The 26,313-nt window shown below is 47.0% G+C and overlaps 1 protein-coding gene across 10 annotated transcripts; it reads left to right on the top strand.

The window, feature by feature from the left end:
* Positions 1-1,385: 1,385 nt before the first annotated feature.
* LOC129209068 (broad substrate specificity ATP-binding cassette transporter ABCG2-like) lies at positions 1,386-26,070 on the top strand. Of its 10 annotated transcripts, none has more exons than XM_054832862.1 (16): positions 1,386-1,406; positions 9,053-9,336; positions 9,902-9,961; positions 11,228-11,342; positions 13,645-13,797; positions 14,547-14,704; positions 15,794-15,945; positions 17,103-17,219; positions 17,556-17,830; positions 18,379-18,461; positions 18,844-18,933; positions 20,278-20,402; positions 20,766-20,920; positions 22,357-22,446; positions 23,642-23,754; positions 24,717-26,070. In XM_054832862.1, exons 2-16 carry the CDS (start codon positions 9,053-9,055, stop codon positions 24,862-24,864), a joined length of 2,118 nt encoding a protein of 705 aa, XP_054688837.1. In that variant the 5' UTR covers positions 1,386-1,406; the 3' UTR covers positions 24,865-26,070. The 10 variants fall into 10 exon arrangements, with proteins under 10 accessions (XP_054688837.1, XP_054688835.1, XP_054688836.1 ...); XM_054832860.1 differs by lacking the exon at positions 1,386-1,406 and adding an exon at positions 1,622-1,941; XM_054832861.1 differs by lacking the exon at positions 1,386-1,406 and adding an exon at positions 1,622-2,007.
* Positions 26,071-26,313: the final 243 nt, after the last annotated feature.

Below are 26,313 nucleotides of genomic sequence, written 5' to 3'. Positions count from 1 at the left end.
CTGGTCAGCTTTTAGCACAGGAGGTGTTGGCTGGAGATGGCCCTGCCCAGTTTACAAACATATCATAGCAGGAGTCACTTCTAAAGAAAAGAGAAACATCAGGGAAAAACTATCACTATTCATAGAGTTTATCAGTAACTAGGGAAAAGGGAGGGGAGAAGCCAACATTATCTGATGGGCCAGATGATTACAAAACCCTGACAAAGTGCCAGGCCATCCTTCTGCTGGTTACAAGAGCCATATTTCAAGGCCTCCAAATCTGAAAGCGAGAAGCCCGGCACTGGGAGAGCAGTAGAAGTAGGAGGAATTTTGGAGGGTCCAGCCCCTCTCCTGAGCTCAGAGGCCAAGGGCTACATTAAAAAGAATATGCCAGGTTGTGGAGAGAGGTGGTAGAACTCAACACTTGAGGAACTGACTAAGAAGCCTTGCTCATGGCCTGATTTCAGAGGTGGCAGATGCCAGGCGTAGCTCATTGCCAGCCAGCCGTGCTGCGGGTGGCGGAAGGGAGCCAGCCCCTGGGGCGCGATGAGCAAGGGCCGAGCCCTGGCCAAGGAGTGCTGAAGGAGGAATGCAAATGCTCCACTGACAAAACAATGTGGGTGTTCCAAATGGGTCTCCAGCCTGAGGTCATGCTGGCTTCACTGAGGCATGCCACAGCAAGTTACCAAGAGGGCATCTGTGGCTGGGCACAGGATGTCCCAAACCAGCCCTGGATGGTGCTGTATCCTGACCGCTGCCGTCCCCAGAAGATACGTCATTTCTCTGCTGGCAAGCCCACCTCCAGGTGCCAGAAGGCACAGCAGCAACCTAAGAAACAGCCCATCAGAGCAACGTGCAAGGCAGGAGCTTGAAGCTCACTGCTTGTGCTGCCTGAGAAAAGGCTTAGAAGCCATCCCAAGTGATCATTTCTGTTGGCTGTGACTACCTGTGGGGTCCCCTTCTTCAAAAGCATCAGAAATAACAGCAAATGGCTAGCTCAGATATAGGAAACCTCCACACAGGTGCATGTACACACACACATTTCTGTAACGTGTCAAACCACCCAGGTTATTCAGACATGTCTGGAATCTGCAAAACAACTTTGACATCACGTACAAAGGTTTCTGGGACAAACAAAAGAGCAGAGCTTTTCCTTAATTTCCTATAGAATAGGCAGCTGTTATGGCAATGAGAGATGTCATTCTGTGTGAATCCTTTCAGGAATACAGCCTCTTCGGCCCACCAAGGCCTGTATCTGGGTGCTGTGGTCAGAGGTCCTTGTGATGACACAGAACAAGAAAGGCCAGTTACAGAGTTCTCATGTCTCCTGCGTTCTTAGCCCGGTGCCCATGGCTTGTTTTCATGCGTGCCTTTTCAGACCCTTCAGAGGATGACAAGTGTTTGGTTTCTTATCCTGTCCCTCCTCTGTGAGTCATAAGATTTACTCATTGCCCTTTCTTTCCCAGTCTGAGAGCCTGCAAAAGTTACCCCTAGCTGTGTTGATGACCTGGTGAGCTGCTAAGCTCAGTGCCACTGACACCTGCCACTCCTGGTGTTCCGCACCCAGACTCTCATTTACTCTCCATTCAGACCTATCTTAGCTTTTCTGTTATGATTCTCTACACACACACCCCCCCCCCCACCCCACCCCCCCTCCCCAGGCTTTCCCGAATTAGTGCCAAGTGTCTCCTGCCCTAGGACACCCACCTGCCCTTCAGTGGTTCCTGGGCAGTTGTGGACAACTTCTGCCCCTTTTGCATGCACGAGTCATCTCCACTTACATGGCAGTTTCCAAACAAGGAGAGAAAAAACAGGCCTGGAGAGGAGCAGAGCAGCACTGTCAAAAAAATTGAGATGCCCTGGCCAAGACCAGCACCAGGCAGTGGCTCTACTGAGAGAAACAGCTAACTGTTGAGATGCACCTGGGACCTGTGGAGCATAACCAGTTGGGCAAGCTGGAAGGTGAATACAAGGAGCTCTGGCATAAGCAGCTTAGGAGTATGGAGCTTTTTGCTGTGGCATTCCTGGGTGAGCTGTGCAACCAAGTGCTTCCTTCTTTTTGTTCTTCCCTTCATCTATGTTACTGCTTTCATCTTTAAGTCAAACTTCTAGTCTGGCCTACTGCTTTGGGTTCTCTTTGATAGCACTTGCTACCTAGTGATTCCCTGTCTTTCTGCCTCACTTTCCCCATTGGTGAATGAGATTTTCCCTCAGCCTACATCAGAGTAGGGAAGAGCTGAGATTTCTGAACCTTTGCGCTTTGCCTTTTTCTTCCACCTAACGGGGTGCTCTGCCCTGTGTTAGAAGGACATGGCGCGGTAGTTCTCTGTCAAGGTCATGTAGCACTGTTAGGCACCTGGAACGCAAAAAGGAAGGGGGAAGTTATGGATGAGATAGAGCTAGTTTCTTCTCTCTCCTCCAGAATACAAGCTGTTTACTGTCAGGCTATCTCTCGTTCGGCTGTTGTGCAGTGTCCCTTTGGGGAAGGACACTGCGACTCTGGGTGTAGAGCGCCTACTGCACAAAATTCTGTATCTGTTCTGGGCTGCCACCGCAAATGCTGATGGCGGCAGCTCAGGCCTTGGAAGTGGATAAAAGTTAAACAGGTTTTAGGAATGGCTGGTGGGGCAGCCTGGACTTTGCTCCTGAGGAGGGAGGTGAAATGTCTACATAACATGGTGTATGTCAACATTCACGTCTAGCGAGGGAGCTGACCTCTGGAGAGCTGAGTTGGGACAGATGAAACATACTTTAATCCTGTTGACCTCCTGCGGGCTCTGAGGGCCTCAAAAGGGAAGCGGAATGACGGAGTGCCCATTCCCGACTTGCCAATAGCAATGCAAACCGTACTGGAGGGAGTCCTCCGTCCAGGAGCTTGGGCTGAGCGTGGGAGAATCTTGCACTGGGGAACTTGTGTTGCTGCCCCAGCTTAGCTTGGTGCTGCTGCTTAGTTTGCAGTCCCAGGCTTTGGCCTAAAGGTGTGAGAACATGGGGCAGTCACGACTGCTGTCTTTCCAGATCTGCTTTGCTAGAGAGGACATGGGGCCTCCCTTCCTCCCTTCCTCCCTCCCTCCCATCCCAGCAGGGTCCCAAAGCTTACCTCCCTAACAGCTGCTGTACAGCCTGCCTAAGATGTATCCCTGGTCTAGCGCTCTGTTCCCAGCTTGCTTTCTGCTCCCTCTGCCTGCGTTATCTCCCTATCTTCACAGTCTATGTAGACTGTGAGGAAAGGAGCGTCTCTCTATTCTTATTGTATATCTTATGGTAGTCCTAGGTTTCCTGTAACGTTCCTTAACAGCAGCTACTTGGAGCTGTAAATACCTGAGCACATTTGTGATGTTAGCTTTCTAACTTCTGAAGAACTGCAACAGTGGTTTAGATGTGCTAGATACTTTGGAGTACAGATATTAAATCCTTGTCTGATTACTTGCTTTACCCACATAACACCCGTGTGTAGTTCTACTGATCCTGTAGTTTAGCTATTTGTGATTTCTGTCAGAGTCGAGCCCGCAATATCTCAGTGTAGTGCACTAGTTAAATATTGATTTCCTTTACTCTCAGATTTGCTTGAATCCTTTCTTATCTTTAACCGGTTAAGGATTTAGTGCTACTATGGATTCAGATAATGGACTAAATGATTAACAAAACTTGACAAAGTCAGATTTCTTCTACAGAAGCTGCAAGTCTGGCAAAAGCCAACTTCCCCAAGGCAAGCAGCACTTGAACCAAGTAAGGGAGGCCAGTCAGCACTGGTGGAAAAGGCAAGATGGGAGGGTTTTTTTTCTTTTGTTTTTTTTTGGTGCCTAGGGTGGTGAATTTGTAGATGCAGCAGATTTAGCACATGTGTACACGTCTCTACAGGGTGTGTCTCTTAGAAGAGATCACTGGAGCTTTTGGAAAAGAAGAGCTAGGAAATATCTCTCGTGCACCTTGTCTGATACTGCTTATCCACTCTGTGTGCTGGGGCACATGCAGGACGTGTCGAGCGTGAGCAGAACCCATAGGACAGGAGCAATGTTCACATCGGCTGCAAATGAGAATGGTGCTTTTCAGTGGGACTCCTCGAAGCTGGGCTTTCTGCAAGGTCCCTTCCCCAATGCCCAGGACAGTATCACGGTCTCTCCTGCTCTGCGATGCTGTAGCAGTAGACAGAGAGAGGCTCAAGGCAGCAGGGGCTCAGGAGCAAGAGCAAAGACACCAAACCTGCGCTAAAACCTGCATGAGATCTGAAACAGGACCCAGGTTGCTCTTGCCTTGCTATCACAGTGTACCAAGGCAAGGCCTGTAGCGTTATTTGTTGGATGTCGCTCGGTAAAAGCAACAGAACTTTGTAGCTTGGTGCTTGCTAGAGCTTTACGCTGGGCTAATGCCTTTGTTGTCTTTCTGTGATGACCACATCCCTTCGTCAGAAGCAAAGGCTGACAGTTTACAAGGCAAATGCCCCTCTCTGTAGAGCTGCAGCAGAAAGCAGTGCTGGCACCCACCGACTACCGAGCAGTGCCGTGAGAGGAAAGTACCGTGCGTAACATCGGGCTCTCCTCAGGCTTGTTACGAGTATCCGGAGCCTTAAAAAACACACCCCTGGCCACTGTTTTCTGCCCACGTACTGGCAGCAATCTTCCTCAGCAACAGTATGAGCTAGATCAACCGGATCAGTAAAATGATACAGTTGAAAAGTACTCCCAGCTGGGGTAGGAGATGGAACAGGCTGAGGATCAAAAGGCAACATTGAAGAAGCCCAGAAGACTGTTGCTTCAAGAATGGGCCCGAGGCTCCAGCCAGATGCTCTAGTTGGCAGGTGCAGTTCCTCCCCATGTTTCAGGTCTCTCTCTATTTCTATGCCATCGGGATGTGCTTAGGCACAGGGGGCCGAGAAGTGGTTTTCCATTCCCTGAAGTGTGGGAGGAGCGGCACTGTTTCCCAAAATTGCCAGCATGAAGGCATCCATCGCCTCTGTCTGAGGAGCAGTGAGCAACTGAAACTGACTGCCAAGAGTAACCGGCACCTTTAATTGTGCTCCTTTAGTGAGTGTTTCTCCTGCACCGCTGTGCAGGCACTATGTGGAGCAGCAAGTTCATGACTCAGAAAATGCTCACCTCTGCTCCCAAGCACACAGATGGTTTTGGTTTTTTTTCCTCACTGTCCCAGGCACATGATGAGAGGGTTGTCACTGCAGCACACTGAGGGGTAGTGAGTATTCAGGTTTGAAATACGCTTGGAGACAGAGATGGGCATGCTTGGGGAAACACTAGGGCAAAAGTCTTCGATGTAGGCAGTTTTTCCTCAAAAAAGGAAGTTAAACCCCAAATGAAACGTGAACTCAAGTCCTCTTCTGAGCCACAGAGTGACTGAAGATAACATCCTTATTCAGCAAGCCTGCTCCTTGGATGTGCCTATGGCAAAACTTGCTCTCCTGACAGATCTCTAAGGCTATTTCAACGCCCCCTAATCCCACCTGCTCTGGACTCCTGTCAGCCCTGTAGAGCAATGCAGCTGCATGGGGTGGGAGTGTCTCCTGTCTAGTGCAGCAGTGTGCCTGGAGGGAGGCAGATGTTGGGAAGAGGACAGGCGAACCTTTGGAGTTTTTATTACTGCTATTGGTTGGGTAGCTGGAGGTGTGCTTTGGTTTAGCTGAGACTTAAATTGATCTAGCAAGAGGTGGTGTTAGGAAAAAGCAATGCTGTACAGAACTGCAGAGGGTAGTCAAACCGGAGGCAATTAATATGGTGACTTGACAGCACTTATATAAACCCTATTTATAAACCATAAAAGCGAGCCCTTCCTGCATTCACAACACCAAGGAGTCTAGGGAGAGCAAGCTTATTGATAAAGACAATAGTGCTTGGGAACAGGAGGCTGAGGAGAAACCTTGACAGCAAACTGAAGGAAATCCAATCTTCCTGCTTTCACCCATTCTCCTAGCTGGGAACACAGAGAGGCAGCCCATGGACAACGGGTAACCCTTGGACCCAGCGGGGAAACACCTGAGGAGCACACTGCCTCTGAAGGTGGGAGATCAGTGGGGCTTTATCACCCTCGGAGTGCCTCACAGGATGCCTCTGGCTCCACCCGACCCAGCTGGACTGGAACCATCCCCGAGAGTGATGACCTTTCCAGAAGGTGGGAGAGCAGGAGAGAGTGTAGATGCTGCCTCCCACCCCGCAGCTGCAGCCCTCGGGGGCGCGGGGGCCTTGAGCAATTTACAGGGCATCCCCCGTCCGATGCCCGTTCCCCCCCTTCGGTGGGCGAGAACAAGGTTGCTTCCCCCCACCTCCCGCCCCTCCCCAGGAGGGCGGGGAAGCAGCGGGGGAGCAGCGGGGCAGCCCTGGGCATCCCGGCGCACGGGGGCTCCGCCGCGCCGCCACCCCGGACCCAGCGCCGCCGGACGGGGGAACCGGCTCCTCCAGCGCGGCCCACGCAGCCGGGGGCGGCCCGACTGAACGGCGGCACCGCCGCGGGGGTCGCGCAGCCGCGGGCCTGGCGGAGCGGGGCTCCATCGCCACCGCCGCTGCCTTCGCCCGCGTCCCGGCGGGGTCTGCGTGACAGCGCCGGGCACTCCCCGCCGCCGGTTTATGTAACCCGCCGCCCGGACCCGGTTATAAAACGCCGCCGAGGCAGCGCCGTCGCCAGAGCCTCGCCGCTGCTGCCGCCCGGAGCGCCGCGGTAGCCGGGAGGTAACGGCGCGGGCCCGGGGCGGGGTACGGTGCGGCGGAGCCCTCCGGCGGGCAGCGCTCCCGGCGCGGCTGGATCGGGGCGCGGGGCCGCCCCGCTGGCGGGCGGGGGCTTGGGGAGGAAAGCGGGGCTCGGTCGGCCGGGTCGGTGCGCGGCTCCGGCTTAGTATGGGAACCGGTGCGTGGGGGCCTGGGGGGCACTGCTTGTGAGGTGCTGCTGCTGCCTGGCCCTGCCTGTAGCCTCTGCTAAGCTTGTGTCATCTTCCTCTCATCCTTGCACGTACCTGCAGCAGTGCTTTAGCCTGCCAGTGCCAATCAGTAACTCTGCAAAAACCTGTATAAAAGGGTTTATGGTGAAATGAACTACAGAACCTATCCAGAGCAGATGTGAGGTATGCAAGCTGATCAAATGTTCAAAAGTCTAACCAGGTGTTTGCCCCTGGTGTCGCTGTCATCCTGGTGGGTTGGGGTTGGTTTTTTTTCCCCCTTCTGATCTGTTGTGCAACCTTCCAGTATTACAAGCCTTCTCTCGCTGATGTAACCAGCGTATCCTTTCTTGCTTCCCATAAGCAAGGCTTTCCCGGGGTGGCCAGCCTTAGAGTTCGGGATGCGTCCAAGCTGAACAAGCCTTCCTTCTCCCTACAGCTTTTATTTTACTTATACAAGAAAAAAATCTACTGCAACTGCTTGAGCTTTTAAGTGATAGGAAGGGGCAGAGAGGAAAGGGTAATTCCTGTTTCTTTAAATCTGGCTCTTAAAGTTCCCGTTTCTTAAAAGGATGAGCATCTCTCTCTCTCTCTCTCTCTCCCCCCCCCCCGAGAAATCCACTACTTCTGCAGTGGTGGGTGTTGTTGGTGTGGCTCGTTATCACCCTCTCAGCCCTGGTGGGAAGAAGGTGATTGGTGGGATACACCTATGTTCCCACAAAACTCAAGTAACCAGCAATGGATGTCTTTGTGGTCTCCTTGCTCCTCCCAGTTAGCCTCAGTTAGAGTGGTGACCACCTCGGCTTTCTGCAACATCACGGTTCATTTTTAGGTTTCCAGCAAACACCTTCATGCCAGCAGCTAGAAGGGCAGTAAATGATCAGACCAACTTGTCTTAGTCTAACCTGTCACATTCCAGTTCTGGAAGGGGCATGTAGTAATTCCTCTCTTCCTTGCTGTGCTTCCCTGGAAAGGGGATGGGAAGGTTTACAGCTGCCGAGGGCACCTGGCTGAAAGGCAGGGAACAAGTAATGCCCAGGCCTTGCACAGGCTGCAGAACTTGAGGACTGCAGGGTTTCCAAGTTCTTCGCATGCAATGTCAAGGCAAGAACTTTAAACTTTTCTTTTTTTTTTTTTTTTTTTTTTTCCTTTTTAAAATGAGTGAAGGGATCCAAACTTGGTCTCCCATCAGTTACAGCAACAGAAAGGGAAGCAGCCTCTTGGCAAAAGAGCTCTGCTGCTGTGACTAATAAGTGAATCAATATTAATGGTTATACCCATCTATTTCCTCCTATGTAGGCTCTGATGGGTGGCCAGGGAGAACAGGTCCTTCCCTTTGCTGTTCACATGTCCTGCCTTTCAGGTGCTCCCACCTTGAGCTACAGAGGCAGCTTATCTGCTTGAACCTGCTTCTAACTTTGTGATTACAAATAGATACCATATTTAATTTTCCTTAATGTACCAGTTTGTGCCATGTTCTTCCTTACTGTGGGATGTCCCAGACCTCTCCCTGTGGGAGGGGGAACTCCTGCTGTTCTTCAGGGTAAACGGTGCCTGCAGACACCTCTCTTCCTATTTGTAGTTGTGAAGTATCTTGATCCTGGTGTGACTGAAACCTGATAAGCAACATGTGTACTTGTAATGACACTGGTGTCTCTGAAACAAACTTAGGCCAGCAAGCAAGGTGCATGTGACTGGCCTTCATTTTCATAAGCGCAACTGTTTTTCTTCCTGTGGTTCTTTGTGCAGATTCATTAATAGGTTTTCTCTGCTGGCTTTGTGTGGGTGTGAGGGGGGGTAAGCACGTTACACCTCAGGGAGGGGAGCTTGAGTCCCTTTAGCTTAAGTGGTAGCAGCTTGCGTTTGTAGTCCCCACCGTGTTGAGCAAGATGGTGACCATCACAGATGGACTTGGGTTTTAGCTCCTCAGATGTTCTTTGAGCTGGCATCGCTTCAAGAACACGCATGTCTCATTCTTAAAGGCTTTATGTGTATTGTTCTAAATCTGTGGGTTTCCGTGCCTTTGGGGACTACTGGATGTCTTCCAGTGTGGATGTCCATCCTTTTGGAAATGTGGCACATGTAAGGACTGGTGTGGTGTGCGTGACACTTGCTTTTCCCAGACGCTTTGTGCGGAAATCTTTGCTCGCGTGTTGCCATCCCTGCTTGGTTTTTTTGCGTTCTTTGTCTCAACAGATGGGAACTGCTGAAAACAACAGTGACCTCAAGAACCTCCATGCAGTGGAGCTTGACCTGTGTAACAAGGACATGATGGCAGACACATTTGATCACAGCGTTATTTCTGTTGGAGAAGAGGAAGGACCAGGCAATTTCCACCGTTCTCTTCCGACACGAGAGTCCCTCCGATCCCCTCGGGGCTCTGTTGTGAGTTTCCATAACATCCAGTACTCCGTTAAGCAGTCCAGTGGATTCCTATGTAAACAGAAAACTGTGGAAAAGAGGATCCTTCATAATGTTTAGTAAGTTCTTGCCTAAATAAAATACTGGAGGGTAGGAATGAATCTGCTGCTGTGAATCAGTGACCTCACTGTCACCTTCCCCATCCAGCTGTGCTGGTAAAGAAACGACTACCCTCCTGCCAGTGTGCAGTTCGTGTGAGCGCGTTCTCATTTGCCTTTAGGCAAAATAGCCAGGATATAGCTGGAGCAGTTTCAGTTCTTGATCTGAGCAAATTAGGACCAAACCTGTGTGAACACTTCTGCCAGAAGAGCTGAGGGTTCCCTTAACTATGGTTCCAGCTGCAGTCGGAGGAAACGAGCAGTTGTTTCTTCTTGTCAAGACCCAGCTCAGCAGGGAAGACACTTAATTTCTTTTGTAGATTGCTTTTTATGCCCAGCTCTGGTTCTGTTCTGACTGGCAGCCTGGGACAAGAAAGAAAAAAATGCTTATTGATTTCTGATTTAAGGAGAAGTTTTTAATAATCTCTAAGTTTTGCTTTCAACAGCATTTTGTTCACACCTTACCTCTACTATGAGCTGCATGTGAGCAGTCCTCCATTTGGAAATAACTCTTTCCTTCTTCCAGTGGCATTATGAAGCCAGGCTTGAATGCTATCCTGGGGCCAACGGGGAGCGGTAAATCTTCGTGAGTACTTTCTTCTGCTCCTTCAGATGGACAGTCAGCTGTTCAAAGAGGATTTGTGGTTCTGAGGGTTTGGGTGATGCATGGGGTCTGCAGGCTTAGACCTGTGCATGTCTCTGAGAAATCTGGTGATGCACTGTGACCTCATGTCCCTCTGTCGGCTTTGCTGGAGTTCTTGGCCCGCAGCAGTGTCACATCCCTCATCTGCTCATTTGGTGATCCATATTACTGCAGTCGCCTTTGGGGGTTGCCTGAGTTAAGATATCAGGCTGAACTGGGGTGACTGGAGCTCAGCTGTAGGCTCTGTCCTAGACCTGTAATGGGGTGTGGAGGGGGTGCAAGGTCTCTTGGGGTAGGAGAGATATCATCCCCTGTGCAGTCACTGCAGCATGACTTCCTTGAAGGTGCTAGGCCAAACCCCTCTCTGACAACTGACAGGAATATGGTTTAATGTCAATCTGTAGGACGCTCTGAATCTTCACCCCAACTTGGCTGTGGCCTGGTGGAGGGGGTACATGTGTGCTTGAGTTCTTTGGATGAAAGCACTGTGAAATACCATGCAGACTATCTCCAGCCAGTGTTGCTGCTGTTTTCTCTCCTGTGTAAGCATGGTAAGAGAGGTCTTTGTCATGCTCTGCCTTTGAGAATGTCAGAGACTGGCAAATATGACCAGAGTTCACACAGGTGTGTCTGTCGTGACCCTTGGTCTTCCTCTCTAAGGAGACTGCTGGCTAATCAGGATGTATTCAAGAGCAGCACTTCATCGGGGCAGTGTTTACTTAGCTAGCAGACAGGCTCGCCTCTGCTTTGGCAGTAAGGAGAATCCAGTGATATGTTAAAACAAAATTACTTTCTGGAATTAATCTTAACTCTAGTCTTGTTTATACCCATTTGGATTAATTTCCTTGAGATCAGAGTGTTCCCCTGGCTGGATAGCAGACTGCAGCTACTCGGCAGGATGCTTTTGTCTCTCTGCATTTGAGGTTAGCCATTAATACAGAGCGTGAGTTTCTGTCTGTAGGGGGTTGACTGCTGTGAATTGTGCGGGTCTGTGTACTGACATACTGCTGTGGCGCACCTTGTGCTGGAAAACCCTGTATCTACACCAGGCTTTCTGTACAAAAAGCTAAAGCCCCCAGAGTAGAGGAAGCTGCTTTCTGCACCCTTTGGTTTGCAGCATGCTATGAACAGGCTGTAACTGCAGTCCTGACTGGTGGTACTTAAAAGCAGCTGTTATGGGAAAAACTAATGCCTGGTGTTTGTCTGAAGTCTCCTAGATGTGCTGGCTGCCAGAAAGGACCCAGCAGGCCTGTCTGGAGAAGTGCTTATAGATGGCATCCCACAACCTCCAAATTTCAAGTGCATCTCAGGATATGTTGTGCAGGTGAGTGACTGCTTTCAGTGGAGGCCTGGGAGCCCTTGGGAGGGAAGGCTGCGTAAGATGAGTCTAATTTGGTAACTCAGATGTTACAGTATTTAGTATTTTTCTGGGATATGGAAGACAAGAGGGTCAAACTGTTACTCCAGCTGAGTCAAGCACAGAGGTGTTTGTCTTCCTAAAGCCATATGGATGCCCAAACCACTGGGCTACTGTGGCTTGTTCTTTGGGCTCTGCCTCAAAGTACGAGCAAGGGTTTAAAAAAAAAAGGTGAGGAAAAAAACCCACAACACCCAAAATCTCTTGTTGTAAAACTCAGAAGCTGGCAGAAGTACCTTCAAGCTATCTGATAATAATTCTAGGAAGTGAATAGATCCCTGCTGTTCTTCCTCTGATTCTGGCTGGCTGGGACAGAGCTTCGTTCCACTCAGAGACAGGAAAAGCAGGCTGAATCTGTGGAAGTGGGTGGAGGTCTGGACCAATAATAGACTCTCAAAGCCCTGGGGGAGCTGAGGAGAAGGGGATTCTTGGCAGCCATATGAGCAGCCAAATCTGGAAACCATCCAGGCTTCTGATTGCAGGCAGATGTGAAATAGGCAGCTTTTTCTGAAAGCTGCGAGCTGGGGGGCTCTAGGAGGATGCATGTGACGAGAGTGATGCTGAGTCTTGATCCTGCAGATCAAAGGTCCCCAAATCCTCAGTGTTTCATGAATGGCCAGGAAGTTTCTTGCAAGGGGTCCCAGTGTTAGACATTTGTGTCTCAAATGTCCAAAGCAACCAAACTTAACCTTAAAATGAAAGGCAACTAGGTGAGACATTAAATAGTTTCTCTCCTCTCCCACCCCTATGCCGTACTCCTTCGATCAATAAAGATGGCCCAAAGACTACAAACAGCAATTAAGGCCTAAATACATAAATATACGCATACTTATAGGGTCAGTTCTATGCATATAGACATGTTAAGTCATGTGTTATCCCTATAAAACTGCTGGTGGTCTCTCCACTTATGCCTTGCAAGTGAGGATGTCATGCCACAGTTTGGTATTAAGGTAGCTTAAATTCACAGTTTAGTTTCCATTGTGGTGACCTGGCAGTTGCACTGGTGGATCTAAGGATGGGTAATGGGGGGCTAGGATGGGAGACTGAGAGTGTGTGGAAAGTGATGGTAGGAAATTCCTAAACCAGCTTTGGCAGCAAGTCCAGTTTATCATAACACTACACCCTGAGTAATTTGTCATACTTCTAGCTTGGCAGCACGTTCAGTCATCTTCTGTTAAGTTCAGTGCCAAACATGGTTGGCTGGCACATTCTTTGTGCTGCTGGCCAACTACATCTGATGTGGAAGGCGTCCCAAAGCAGGCAAGAATCTGCTGCCCTGCAGTTTAGGGGCTGTGTCTTCCAAAAGGAAATTAGATTTGAAAGGTGCCTGATTAATGGGCATGTTTCTCAGAACCTGTCCAGTGTTGCAGCCCTTCCCTCATCATATGGTGGGATGCAGAACTGGCTTAAATGTCAAAGCAAGGGTGATGGAGAGGCATGGAGCTCTGGATGGACCTGACATCAACTTTGGCTCATGGTTGCCCAGGTTGGTGTAGGCTGCCCAGATGTTTATCAAATGAATAGATTTGATTCTTAGTGAAAATGCATGACTGTTGAAACTTTTCTAAAGGAGTAGCCCTTAGAATAAGATCTCATGCCCAAGAGTTATAAATACTTGAGACATGGAAAAAAATTAGAAGCATATTGGTGCAATAAATAGTCTTATTTCTTGGAGGAGCTGCTGCCAGTGAAGAGCTGAGGAGAGCTCCTTGTTGGCAGCTGAGCTTCACAGGTTCTCTGGACCACAGCAAGATGTGGCTTGTAACTGGGAGCAAAGCTGACTTGCGTGACTCCCCAAGTGTCTCTGACTTGAACACTGAGCACTAGCAATGTCCATTGGCTTCATCTGGACTGGCAGAAGTTTAGCTCTTTACAAAACCAGCTACCTGCTCTGCCTCCCCTTGCCTGGTAAGGAAAATGCACTTGCAGTAAAAATGGTACTGTCAGCACTTGAACTCCTGAGCCTGAAAGCAGGCCGAGGTGGTGCTTGGTGCAAGCTGGGAGCCTGGAGAGCTGCATTCTCCCCTTGACTGCTACTGAGTGACTTTGAAGTTTGTCGTGTAAGTTTTGAAGCAGGCATTGTCACCCAGTCCAGTTTTCACTGTGGTCTACAAACAGTTTCTCCAGCAGCTGCCACTACAGGGACTTTAATGACTGGTCAGGTAGCTGAGAAGGAGGCTTTCCAACTGTCCATTTGTACTGCTTTCAGGATGATGTTGTCATGGGCACAATGACAGTGAGGGAGAACCTGCAGTTCTCTGCTGCTCTGCGACTCCCCAGCTCCATCAGCTTTAAAGAGAAGGAAGAGCGAGTCACCCAAATAATCAGCGAGCTTGGATTAAGCAAAGTGGCTGATGCTAAGGTGAGCGGTGGGAATATCTTTCTAAAATCAGCTGCCTCTAGAAACTGAACTACTTGACTCTGGGCAGTATGGAGTAGGTAGTACAGCTACACTAAGCTAAGCAGGAACCTGACTAAACCATGCTGCACACAGGAAAACAGTCTCCAGCTCAGGAAGTAGCTTGGAAAGAGGTATGTGTATTTGCTACTAAAAGGGGAAGATTTTGGACCATGTCCAGCATGTTGTATAAGCGCAGAGGGGGAAAAAGTTGCCTAGTCACAGCACCTTGGAAAGCTGCTCAGTCACTTCCTGGCTTTGTGGGACAAGACAGGGAAATTGTTTTTACAGTGCTGAAAGCTGAGGGATGGAAAGCTGGGCTGTGATGGAGAAGTTCTGTGCAGAGCTTGTTCCTCTCAGCAGCATTTTTACTCTTACTGTACTTTTACTTTACTTACCCTACTCTTGAGCAGCAGGTGAGCTACCAATGAAAAACATCCCTGAGCACCAACGCCACCTCTGACTGCTGTGGCCTCATTCTGGCTCTTCCTTATCGGTGTCATCCTTGTTCCCTGAAGTAATAAGGTGCTTGGTACCTCTAAATTCAGACTGTGCTTACTGCTACGCAGTCCCTCACTTCATTTGCTGCTGGCCCTAGAGTTTGCTGATGGGACTCTGAAAATGAAAAGGGCTGCTGGGTGCGGGGAGCCCTGAACTCCAGAGCATGCGCTGACTAGATCTTGTTGCAAATATCTGATTTCTTCTGCTTGTAGGTAGGAACTGAACTGATCCGGGGAGTGTCTGGAGGGGAACGGAAGAGAACCAACATTGGGATGGAGCTCATCACAGAGCCACCAGTCCTTTTTCTGGACGAGCCAACAACTGGCCTTGATGCCAGCACAGCCAATGCAGTCCTCATCCTCTTGAAGAAGTAAGAGTCAGTTCTTCAGGGCTGTGCTACAATTTTGTTGTCAGCTCATTAGTAAAAAAGGGAATTTGGTTATGACCGAGTAGCTACAGTGCTTTATTTAAAAAAAAAAAAAAAAAACAACAAAAAACCAAACCAAAAAAACTAAACAAGTAGACTCAGAAGTGGTAGTAAATTCTTTATTTGGGTCTTGTCCAAACTCTTTTGAAGTTGATGGGAATCTTTCCACAGCAAGCATTGGATTTGAGCCCAAAAAGCAGATGTAGCTTGGACAGCTTCCCATTGCCACAGAGAGGGGTGGACTGGGAGGTCAGGCCTTGTAATCATAATTGCTTGGCCTTCCAGCCGAGTCTACTACAAAGTCTCTTCCTCCACTCTGACAATGGCCTTGAACTCAGATTGGATGTCACCTGCAGATTTACCCTCAGTGCCCCCTGTGTTGTGGAGATGAGCTGTCTTCTGGTACAAAGAGGACCAAACAAGGCTTATTTAATGAGAATGAGTTCCTAACCCTCCTGCTGGGTTTGTAGTATATTGTCTGGAGGATACTTATCTCTGCTGATTGTGGCTATAGGTCTTTGACTGGCAAGGATACTTGGGCATCAGTGCTAAAACACTTGAAAGAGTGTCTGACGAACCTGAAGGAAAACTAGTTTTGATTTTTATAGAGAGTAAATCTTCAGCAGAAGAGCTCAGAGAAATCTCAGCTGGCCAGAATTCCACAGCCTGTTATGTAAAGCCTGGTACTGCCATTAAGTGCAGCCGGACCATTCCAGTTAGTCAAATTGAAGCCTGGTATAGAAAACATGTAAGGAGGATTTATACACAGCTGTGGCCTCAACCTTTGCTAGCTACATACTTTGTCTACATGGACTGCAATGACAATCTTTTGTAATGATGGGTGCTGCCTTGAAGGTTTTGCAGGCAGCATCTGACACAGTGAGAGAGAAGGGGGAGCTACAGCTTTTCTGGGTTAAGACTGAGAAGTTGACAAGTATTTGTTTTGGATTTGGATACTTTTTGCTTGGGTTAACATAACCTTTCTAAAATGCAAAGTGTGTATTTGAGAGATGTTTTTTGTTTCTATTTCAGGCTTTCAAAAAGAGGGCGAACCATCATATTTTCCATCCATCAGCCCCGCTATTCCATATTCAAGCTATTTGACAGTCTGACGTTACTAGCTTTGGGAAAGGTGCTGTACCATGGTCCTGCAAAGCAGGCCCTGGAGTACTTTAGTTCTATTGGTAAGTCTTTGTGCAAGAGCAAAGGCAAACAGCTGATGAGTTTAATCTGTGGGTAGATCCTTACCCTAGTGCTGGATAACAGTCCTGTGCTGTTTTAGCACTAGGATACAAGAGGCTGTACACATACAGTCTGAACAGCGTTATGTTAAAACAGGAAACCAAAATGATATAAACAAAGTTTACCAGACAGTACAGAGTATGGTGCTCTCCTGCCTTTGTTTTTCCTTGCATCAGGACAAAACCCCCAAATTGCTTGGACATTTAGAAGCATGGTGCACAATAGACAAGATGATGCTTGCAGTTCTGCCAGGCCTAAGTGGCAGGTCCAGTGGGTTTTGAACCACAGCCTGCAGATTGATCAGTCTGTAGGGGCTGATCCAAGAATCTGAATGCAGGTCAGCAACTCAAGGGACAAAATCATGGTGTGTGTTAAGATGGGTTAATAATTGCACTGTTGGGTGGCTGCCCCCTCTACAAGTAAGCAGGGTGAGGGTTTCTAACTATAATGGACAGAGAATGTGATTCCAATCTAGTCTAGGTGCAGCCAGGGACACATTAGATGATTGTAAGCTTTTCCTGGCTTTAAGGGAGCTACTTTGACCCATCTCACTGCTTCTACTCCTCTTAATATCTCAACTCCTTCCTTTCTCACAGGAATGCTATAGAATAAGCATCCTTGATTTTTTTCTTTCCCTCCTTGTCCAATGGCTAGAGCCATATTACAAGAAGCTACTCTTGGACAGCCCTTCCTCTTCCTTGTGACCAAGGAAATGCAAGCAAGAGTTGAGCTTCTAGAGCAGTACAAGCATCTGAGACTGTAGAGCAGACATCCAGCAACCTCTGTTGAGGAACTGTGCATCTTTCATGGTGGGATGTGGTTGAACAGCACAGAAGGAGGCAAGAGTTGTCCATGCTGAGCTGTGTAGAAGCAAGTTACAGATTTCTCACCTGAAATCAGTGGGAAGTGAGCAGCTCTGTTTAGATACCTCAGATTCACCATCTCCTAAATCCTGTCCATTCTACTGCCATAAATGCTCATGGAAAGCAGTGAGGTTTTCTTGTAACAGGGTTGTGGAAGAGTGATATAGAATTAGCCTTGACTTTCCAAGTTGTGCTCTGTGCAGTACAAACATGTGTGTGTGTTTTGGTTTTTTAAGGATATGAATGTGAACCTTTCAACAATCCAGCTGACTTCTTCCTTGATATCATAAATGGGGATTCAACTGCTGTGGCAGCAAGCAAGGAAGATCACAGACCTGTGGACACAGGAAAAGGTAAATTGTGAAGGAGAAATCCCCTGTTGGCTGGTGTAGAAGGGAAGTTGTATGTGGTCATGGCAAGCTTTTATTCTCTGAGTTCCCTCCAATCTAAGGGCAATTCATTATCTCTTTATTTTTCCTACTAATATATATACTTTGCTTTAGGCTTCTTTAAAGAGCTCAGAAAACTTTTAAAAGGGATTTTTTTTTCTTCCTTCAGTAATATAGGAGAGCAGTGATAAATATCAATAACCCACAAAACCTATGTGGGAAAGACTGAGTGTGTTGATGAGTCATGTCTGAAGGTAGGGTTCATGAGGAATCAAGCCATATCTTGTCTTTCTCACTCAGAGGTGAGCAGTGTGAGCAGTGAAAATGGAGTGGCAGAAGATAACATGGACAGCAGTGTGGTAGATGTGCTGCACCAGAAATATCTCAACTCCAGCCTGTATCAGAGCACAAAGGAAGCATTGGGGAAAGTGGAACTTGGACGGGGAACCAAGCAGACAGTATCCAAGCAGGGGCATGAGATTACCTATGCAAATGGTTTCCTCACCCAGCTGTACTGGGTGTCCAAGCGTTCCCTGAAAAACCTCATCAGGAACCCACAGGCCTCTGTTGCACAGGTAGGTAACAACTGCTAAGTCTCAGATGGCCTCTGTTCTTAGTCCCGCAATCTGCTGTTTGTAAGACAGACTTTTCAAAGGCAGCTAGGGAAACAGGAAAGTCCTGTGCCACTGCCACTTAAGTGGAGTGAGATGCCCAGCTACCTTTGCCTTTGAAAATAAATCTCCATTTTCATTTAGCACAGGGCTACTGCACTGAAGATTGGGATGTGGGGGGAAATGCTCTGTTCTCTGGTTCATATGGGGAGTTTCTAGGATGATGTTAACTTTGTGCCTTGCTTAAAGAATACCCCAGCTTAAAATTTCGAGTGTGTTTCTACTAACTTTCACAGCCAAAGATGATCAGGGGAAGGAGAAAAGTGAAGAGTATAAACTCATAAAATTTGCCATAAGGATTTTAATTGTGTGTGTCATAGGTATACATTGACTCATACAGCAAAGGTTTAGGCAGGTGTGAATCTTAAACCCTGCATATGCCCTAATAATAGGTTTGTCCCTATTTACCCATCTGAAGGACTCCCTTCTCCCTTTCTTCTTTCCACTTATAGATTGCAGTGACTGTAATTCTAGCCTTGGTTGTGGGTGCTATCTTTTTTGGTGTAAAATTGGATCGAAGTGGCATTCAGAATCGGTAAGTTGGAAAGCCGCAGCTTTGCTCATTTTTCTGTCTGTAGCAGACAGGTTTCAGCCACAGGGAAGGCCCTGGGCTCCAGTTGGACCACGAAAGAGGTTTGGGTTCAGAAGCCTCAATGCACGGCAGTATGGTATTGCCTGAGGTCCTAAAAGGACCACAGTTCTGTCAGGCTTACACCTATGTACAAAGGAGATGTGAAAGGGAAGATAAAGGAATAAGCCTGGTTTTACAGCTGAGATCTGCAGTACTGCAATTAAGTATCTCCATTCTGTGGACAGAGACAGAAAAGCACTGACTTGATGGTATGATGATGTCTGATGCTGCCAGTGTTGGTCTAGGCTGTTTCCTCCCTTCTTGAATATTCTGTTTTGCCTTGTAGGGTTGGATCCTTGTTTTTTGTCACCACAAACCAGTGTTTTTCCAGTGTCTCTGCAATTGAGCTGTTCATCAGAGACAAGAAACTATTTGTGTAAGTACTGGGGCACTTAGGCTGTCTCATACCCTGGAATGAGATGCAGAAAGTAGCTTACAGGCTAAACAAAATGATTTCCACCAAAGACTTGATTGCTCCCTTGCAACATCAGATTGTAATAGTAATGCTAAATTGGTCTGTAGAGCAGGGAGCTGAAATGCTAAGAGGTGGGGGAAGGAGAGGAGAAATAAAATGCTTTTAATTGCTTGCTGTGTCACAGTTTGAGAAGTGCTTTTCCTACTCACTTTTAGTAACAGCTGGTTTTGAAGTCTGCATGTGAATCCTGCAGACTGTGAACCCTGCCTGCCCCCTTGCTGGTAGGGTTGAAACGCTGTCTTGCAATGGCCCAAAGTGGCAAAATTCTGCAAAGATGAAGGGAGAATTCTTGGAAAAGTTTCTCTAGAGATGCTCAGACGAAGAGGGCTGCTGGCTGTCTTACAAGAGCTCCCTAATAATCAAATACATATCTGTCTCTCTATATATGCGTTTGTGTGTATATGTATATAAATGTGTGTATATATTTTATATACGCACATGTATATGTACATGTATGCTGAAAATGTAGTTTGAAATAGCCTCCAGCTCATGGGATGAAAGTGCAAGAGACAGATCCTATGCAGTAAAGAAGAAATTGGAGATTTGTGCCTGGAAAAAGGATGTTGTGTTTCTGTGAGGCACTAAGTTTAGATGTGCACATGTCCACCCACAGCTTGCTCAGAGCAGCTTAATATTGCCCCTAATGGCTGCTCAGGAGTGAATCTCCCCCACACTGATGGTTTTTTTGCCAGTCTGCCCTGCTTGCTTGTTTAGCTTACCAGCTGTGTTGGTGGGGATTTTGGCACCTCACCACTTAATGCTTCTTTTCATGAGCTCCATTAAGCAGCAGAACAATCATAATGACATTTAATTTCCCTGTGAGCTGGAGGTGAGTTGATAGCCTAAAGGTGTTTTCCCATTGTTGGGTATCATTCCTTCTCCCCTGGAAGCAGCTGCGGATGAAGTGTTCCTCCAGTTAATAGTCTAATACTTTCCTATGCTCTTGTCTTAAGGATCATTCTCTTTGAAAAGAGATTTAGGAGCCTTTTTTTCCAATAAGTTACTTAGCAGCCACATAGCCTTTTATTCACTGTCCTTGAAGGGCTCTCAGTATAACTGTGAAATAGCCCAGCCCTTAGATTAGAGTGGGAAGTGGCAGCACAGAGAAAATAAGCAACTTGCATATAGAGGATTTAGTGGTAGAGGGAACAGAAATCGAATCAGGGTAAACCAGACACACGTGCTGAGCCTGCTTCCCAGGTAACCTCTAAACCTGTGCAACTCCCCTCCTTCCTGTCCTCGCAGCCATCAGTACACCAGTGGATATTACCGTGTGTCTGCCTACTTCCTGGCCCTGATGATAGGAGATCTGCTGCCCATGAGAACAGCTCCAGCCATCATATTCTCATGCATCAGTTACTGGATGATTGGTAAAGAATTGATGCTTTCATTGAACCTGCCATCTTCTAACACATTTCTGACTTAGCCAGAGTTTAATTCCTACATCTATAACACGAAACCGGTTGAACCTTCAACTGACTTAAATGCTTGGCATCATAACTTTGGAGGACTCTGGGGCAGGGGCAGAGAGACACCAGCAATTTAAGGCAGGGACCTGCTTGACCACATCTTTTGGTAATGCTCTTTGGGCCTTTGGAGTGTGCAGAGTTGCTGCCAACTCCAAATTTAGTCCTCTTTCCTGCTTTCCCTGTCTTGTATAGGAGTCCAAGGGTACCTCTCTGGGATTCATAATGTGGTTGCTTACTGGCCTTTTCTTTCTGTTTTTTTGACAGGATACCAAGCTGTTGCAGGCCAGTTCTTTTTTTTCATGCTGACCCTGGTACTGGTGTCCTACACTGCTACAGCCATGTCTCTGGCTATCAGTGCTGGGATGGATGTTGTGGCTGTGGCCAATCTGCTCATCACTATTTGCTTTGTCCTGATGCTTGTAAGTATAAAAGAGTGTGTTTGCTCCTTTGGTGGAGGTGAGGAAACAGATGAGACAAGCTGAGTGGACTGGGTTGAGCCAGTCCTAAGCAGACTGAGAATCTACAGTCCGGTAGCATGTCAGCTCCATGCCTGTGATTTTGTCACTGTAGTCAAAGATGCACCTCTGCCAACTTGTCATGTAAGGCTCAAATCATTGCTCAGATGCAATTCTGTAGGTGTCATGCCACCAGAGCTTTGTAAACAGTGTGCCCCCAAAAGGTACTCTTTAATTTAATTGTCCTTACAAAAATGGATTTTAAAAAAATCTTGTAGTAGTAGAAATCTAAGTGATCAACTGGATCATTTAAAAGGCAAAAATCTTGAAATCAACTTTAGATTGATTGATTTGATTGTATTAACTTTTGTTGCCCATTGGGATTAGCAGGAGCATACCCTCTCTTTATTTTAATTCAATATTGCCCTTGGGTTCCAGAAATTACTTCCAGAATTACTCTTGTTCGAGGACTTCTAAGGAAGAGAGCAAGTAAGAGCGAAAGGAAGGACTACCCATAGATTAGGGATGTGATTTCCCTTCCAAAGAGATAATTTTGTTAGTGATGAAACTTCTTGACTGTGAGGCCTGTCAAGGTACCGTAGAGTAAAAAGTTACCTCCTGTCAGGTGATTCCTGGTAGCTGTCTGTGTACATATTCTTTGCTCACAGTGCATCCCTTATTCTTTGATTTGCAACTTAACCTGCTTTTGCAATAAACTCACTGATTGTGTATTGTTTCAAATGGTTGCTGTGGGTGAGAAGTGTGAATGTGTAGTGAAGGCCAGCTGATGTACATTCAGTTAAATCACAGTATATAAAAATGGTATGTGCACATCCTGGAAGACAGCAGGGTAAGCAAAAAAACCACTTGCCATGAAGCACAGCCTGAATCGTCATGTTTAGCTATGAAGTCCAATTGTGCTAAGAAGTACAAGAGCAAAACTTGTTCCAAGCACGCAGGAGCACAGATAAAAGATGTAGGTTAGAGGAGAAAGCTGAAACAGTAATAGCCCTTAAGGGTCCCCACAGTTTCCTTTTTTCTCTATTTCCTCATCTCCCTGTTGTCCTTCTTCAGCCTCTGGCTAGCTCTAGCATAGGACACAGTTTTCCAGAGTAAGAATCTGTTAGCACGCATGCTTTTTAGCTCACATGTGGATGTAGAAAACCATTCTGACCTCTTTGCAAGCAGTTCAGCTGGGGTGCTTGGGTGTGCTGCTGGGCCAGGTGGCTAGGACTGCTGTGAGGTATGAACCTCGCGCTTGTAAACACAAGCATAACAGCAGCAGGAGGTCCCTCTATCCCAATGTTCCTCTGCTGGGCAACTGCAGTATCTGTGCAGGAACGGCATTGTTTGCACTAAACAGAGTTTGTGTCTCATCAGTCTCTTCTGCTCTATTTCAGATCTTTTCAGGTCTCTTGGTAAATCTTCCTTCTGTAATGGGCTGGCTGAACTGGCTCAAGTACTTCAGCATCCCTCGATATGGCCTCACTGTGAGTAGAAATAGCATTGGTCTCCTGTGAGTAATGTAGCCCCACTGCTGCTTCCTGGAGAGGTTTTGAGTATAAATTAAGTTCTCTTAAAAGGCAGATTTGGTTTCTTTCCTTGCATGAACATGGTAAAAGAACAAACCATCCAACCCCAAAAAGGAAGCAAAAGTTAATCTCTGTGTGAGAGGCAGAAGTCCCAGAGACTGAACAAACTCTTTATGCTACAAATTAGTGCTGCTTGGACAGCAACGGAGTGAGCTGTCCAGTGAGGCACTAATTCCTAGCCTGAATAGTTGATTCCTATGGTTTAGAATAAAGCCAAATATTGTATGACCTCTCCAGAGACTGCTGTTTGGGTCGCCAGTCTGAGGTTAATGACTGTCTAACTGGTTAAATGATTTACCATAATGCCTGAGTGTCTCAATCTTCAGTGTGGCTTCCTCTGAAGTGAAAATAAGGAGCTGGGATATCAGAAAACTAAGCATGCAGCTGCTTGAAACACAGAAACCAGACATAGCAGGTCGGTCACAGGTCACAGGTGGGAGTTGTGCTTCCATCTCATGTGTTCATCCTGGCCAAGCCTATTTGGGAGGAATAGTTTCCTACCTTTGAGTAAAAATGAGAGGAATGAACACTGGAGCTGGTGCAGGGTGATGTAGGCAGGACCATGTTGACCAGCAGTGGAAGAGAAAGGTAGGATCAGGGAAGGGGGGAGATGTGTGAGACCTCCTGTTTGGGTATCACTGAGACATTTTCAGTGTTGCTGAATGTGGAAGTGTCTCCTGAGATTGCAGCTAGCCCAGGATGCCAGTGCAAGGGAACCCTTCCCTCTTGCCTTGGCTGTGACATCCGCTTCAGTGTGTTGGTGTTGGGGTTCCTGCATGCAGCCACATGGGTTTCTGGGTCAGACTAACCCAGATGAGTGGATGAACAGGAACCTGTAGCTGGCAAGACAGAAACACGTGGCTAAATCACTGAAATGTAACTTTGAAGCCAAAGACTCAGACACCAAACAGTTCAGCATGTACAACTTGGAGCAGTTCCTCAGAAAGGCAGTGATTAAGAGCTTAAAAATAAAAAGCAACATAAACATATGATTCCAAAAGTGTGTCTTGTAATAATCAAGTTCCTTTGAGGTGTTTGTTTTAGCACCCCAAATCACTAACTGTAAAAATGTGATGTCTGTCTCTTTCCCTAGGCTCTTCAGGTGAATGAGTTCAGAGATCTATACTTCTGTGGTGAGCAGAATCCAAATGTTACAGCCTCTGTGGGAGATGCAGGCAGTTGTCCACCCTATATTTCAGGAGAAATGTAAGTCTCTGACCCATGGTGATTCTTGGGCCTGAATTGTGATGGCTTGCTTAGAGATGTCTGTTTCCAACTTTCATATTATTCACAGTATAACCACTCACAGGCCACTCTAAATATGTCCCAAAATAATGTATTTTAGGATTATATAGTAAAACTTCACATTTACCTGAGAATGAAGTAGGGATGAAAATTTACCCCTAAAAATGGGCAAATGAGCTAAATTAATTTTTTTTGACAATGTAGCTCTGGCTTACCAGTTTTTGTAAACAAACCCAGGGTCACTTAGCAGTGGAAATGCAATGTGTGAATAACTACGAAGTTGGTGGGAACAGCAGATTTGTGATCAGAAACATGCCTGTCCCTCAGAGCTTGCTTGTAAACACTAACCTCCTTGCAGACACAGCAGAGAACCAAGGTATCTCCCAGTGCTACTTCCCCATTTGAAATACTCTGGACTATTGATACCTTAAGTTGTAGAATCATAGAATCTTTAAGGTTGGAAAAGACCTCTAAGATCATCAAGTCCAGCTGTCGTGGTAATTCAAGTATTTCATGACACATGCTAGAGGGCTGGCAAGCAGAGGTTATTGCAGAGAAGAGTGCTAGAGCACTGTTTCCACAGCTTTTGGACCCCAAACCCCTGCTATGGACCTCCAAGGATTGCTCTGTTAAACTAATGCTTTTGTATTTACCACAGTTTAATGTGGTTTGAGATTTACTCATAACTTGACAGGTGTCTATAAAGAACAATTAGGATACTACTGAAAAATGATGAGAACCAGAGATCTAGATTTGTCTCTTACATTTTTTTAATGATAGGTTATGAAGTTACTCTATTTCTGTCACCTGTTTTGCAGAGTTGAGGGTAGAGGAATTTTTGTGGAACTTGAATAAAAGTAACTATCTGAAAACTTGCAACAGATAGATAGTAATACCAACTTCTGCCCCATGCTTTTCTGCAGGTGTTCTGGTGAAGCATACCTGTGCAGCCAAGGAATCGCACCTACCAACTGGGCAATGTGGGAAAACATAGTGGCTCTCTTCTGCATGACCGTTATCTTCCTTGTCATTGCCTATGCAAAACTCCGGTTTATGAGAAAGTTCACATAGACTCCTGCGTTGCCTTGCTCTGCAGCTTCTCTGGTTTCTTAAAACTGCAAAGCTTGTTAGGGCCTACTGGAGATTGCTGAAAGATTTCAACTGACTTTTACTGGATTTCAGATGGGAATCCTGCCCCCTTGTTTCTGGAGCATGATCTCCATGATTGTATGATTTTGGTTTTTAAGAAGAAATGCATTAATTAATGCACATTGCATAAATGGTTTTTTTGTTAAGAGAATATCCTTAGGTACATATCAAACTATATATTGTAAAGCATCATTATTCTGTGGCCAATTTATACAGGTAACGTTCCAAAGGAAACATTTTCCTTTGAATGTGTGAGCTTCTCCATCACAAATGGTGTAAGGTGATGATGGCATTTGTGCATTGATATGTTGCCCCCTGTTAGTGCCTGTCATATCTGAAGAGAGCCAGAGACCATTCACAGTGTGTTGGAGATATATTTCAGTTTGAAGTCAGTACAGAGAATGAGCACTCCTTGCCAAGCAAGAACAGTTGTCCTTCTGCTAGCTTCTCCGTGGAAGCTATTTCCAAAAACAACTTTTGCTGATTGAAAACTAAACAGCAGTAGTGTAAGACATCTCATCTAGGAAGAGAAATATGATATGTTGTAAACAAACAAAAAAAACCCCAAAAGCAACAACAAAAAACCATTTACTACTTAGGAAGAAGGGAGGAAATTCCCTCTTTTTTTGAAATAACCAAAAATTTGTATATTTAATAACAGCAGATTTTTTTAACAGACTTGCTGCTCAGATGCACCATCTATATGTAATGCTACTTACGTTATGGACTGAAAAAACCCATGTAGGCACTGCTGTAGTGTCTATAGCAAAGCTTACCGCAGTGACCACAGGACAGACTGTAGTGTGTGAGCAGTTCCTCACTACGTCATCAGCAAGGAGAGCTTCTTCTAAGATGCATTAAGACCCTTGTGTGCAAGTCAGCCAGCTCAGCCAAAGGAAAACATCCTCAAACACAGGGCTAGAGAGTTTGCTTATGAGGGCTGTGCTAGCAGCAGGCCTTGAAACTGGGCTGCAGCGTGAAAGTGCTTCTGGTGCTCTCACAATAAATGGTTTAGTGGTGGTGTTGGAAAAAGGGAAATCACAGCCACGTCAAGCACAGGCCATGCACTTTCTGTGCTACTGCACTGCCTTTCACAGCTGATAAAAAGTAAACTCGTGCCACAATTTACACCTCAGTATTTGTCTTTCTCCTCCTGCCGCGATGAAGGCTGTTTATTCTCGCTTGTTCCGCAACTCGAGGCTGTCACCCATCAGACAGCTGCTGTGCGCGCTGCGGGAGGCACACCCCCCCCCCCCCGAACGCGGACAGAAGCGCTGGGGGGCAGGCCCCGGGTCTACGCGCGGGGCGGTTGTCAGGCCCGGGCTGCTGCGTGACCCGGCGGGGAGCGGGCCGGGGTCGCAGAGCAGCGGC

The sequence above is a fragment of the Grus americana genome, chromosome 7, assembly GCF_028858705.1.
Source record: "Grus americana isolate bGruAme1 chromosome 7, bGruAme1.mat, whole genome shotgun sequence".
In the NCBI taxonomy this organism is placed as follows: Eukaryota; Metazoa; Chordata; class Aves; order Gruiformes; family Gruidae; genus Grus; species Grus americana.
The sequence above is the reverse complement of the archived record's forward strand: the minus strand, read 5'-3'. Positions and strand labels throughout refer to the sequence as shown.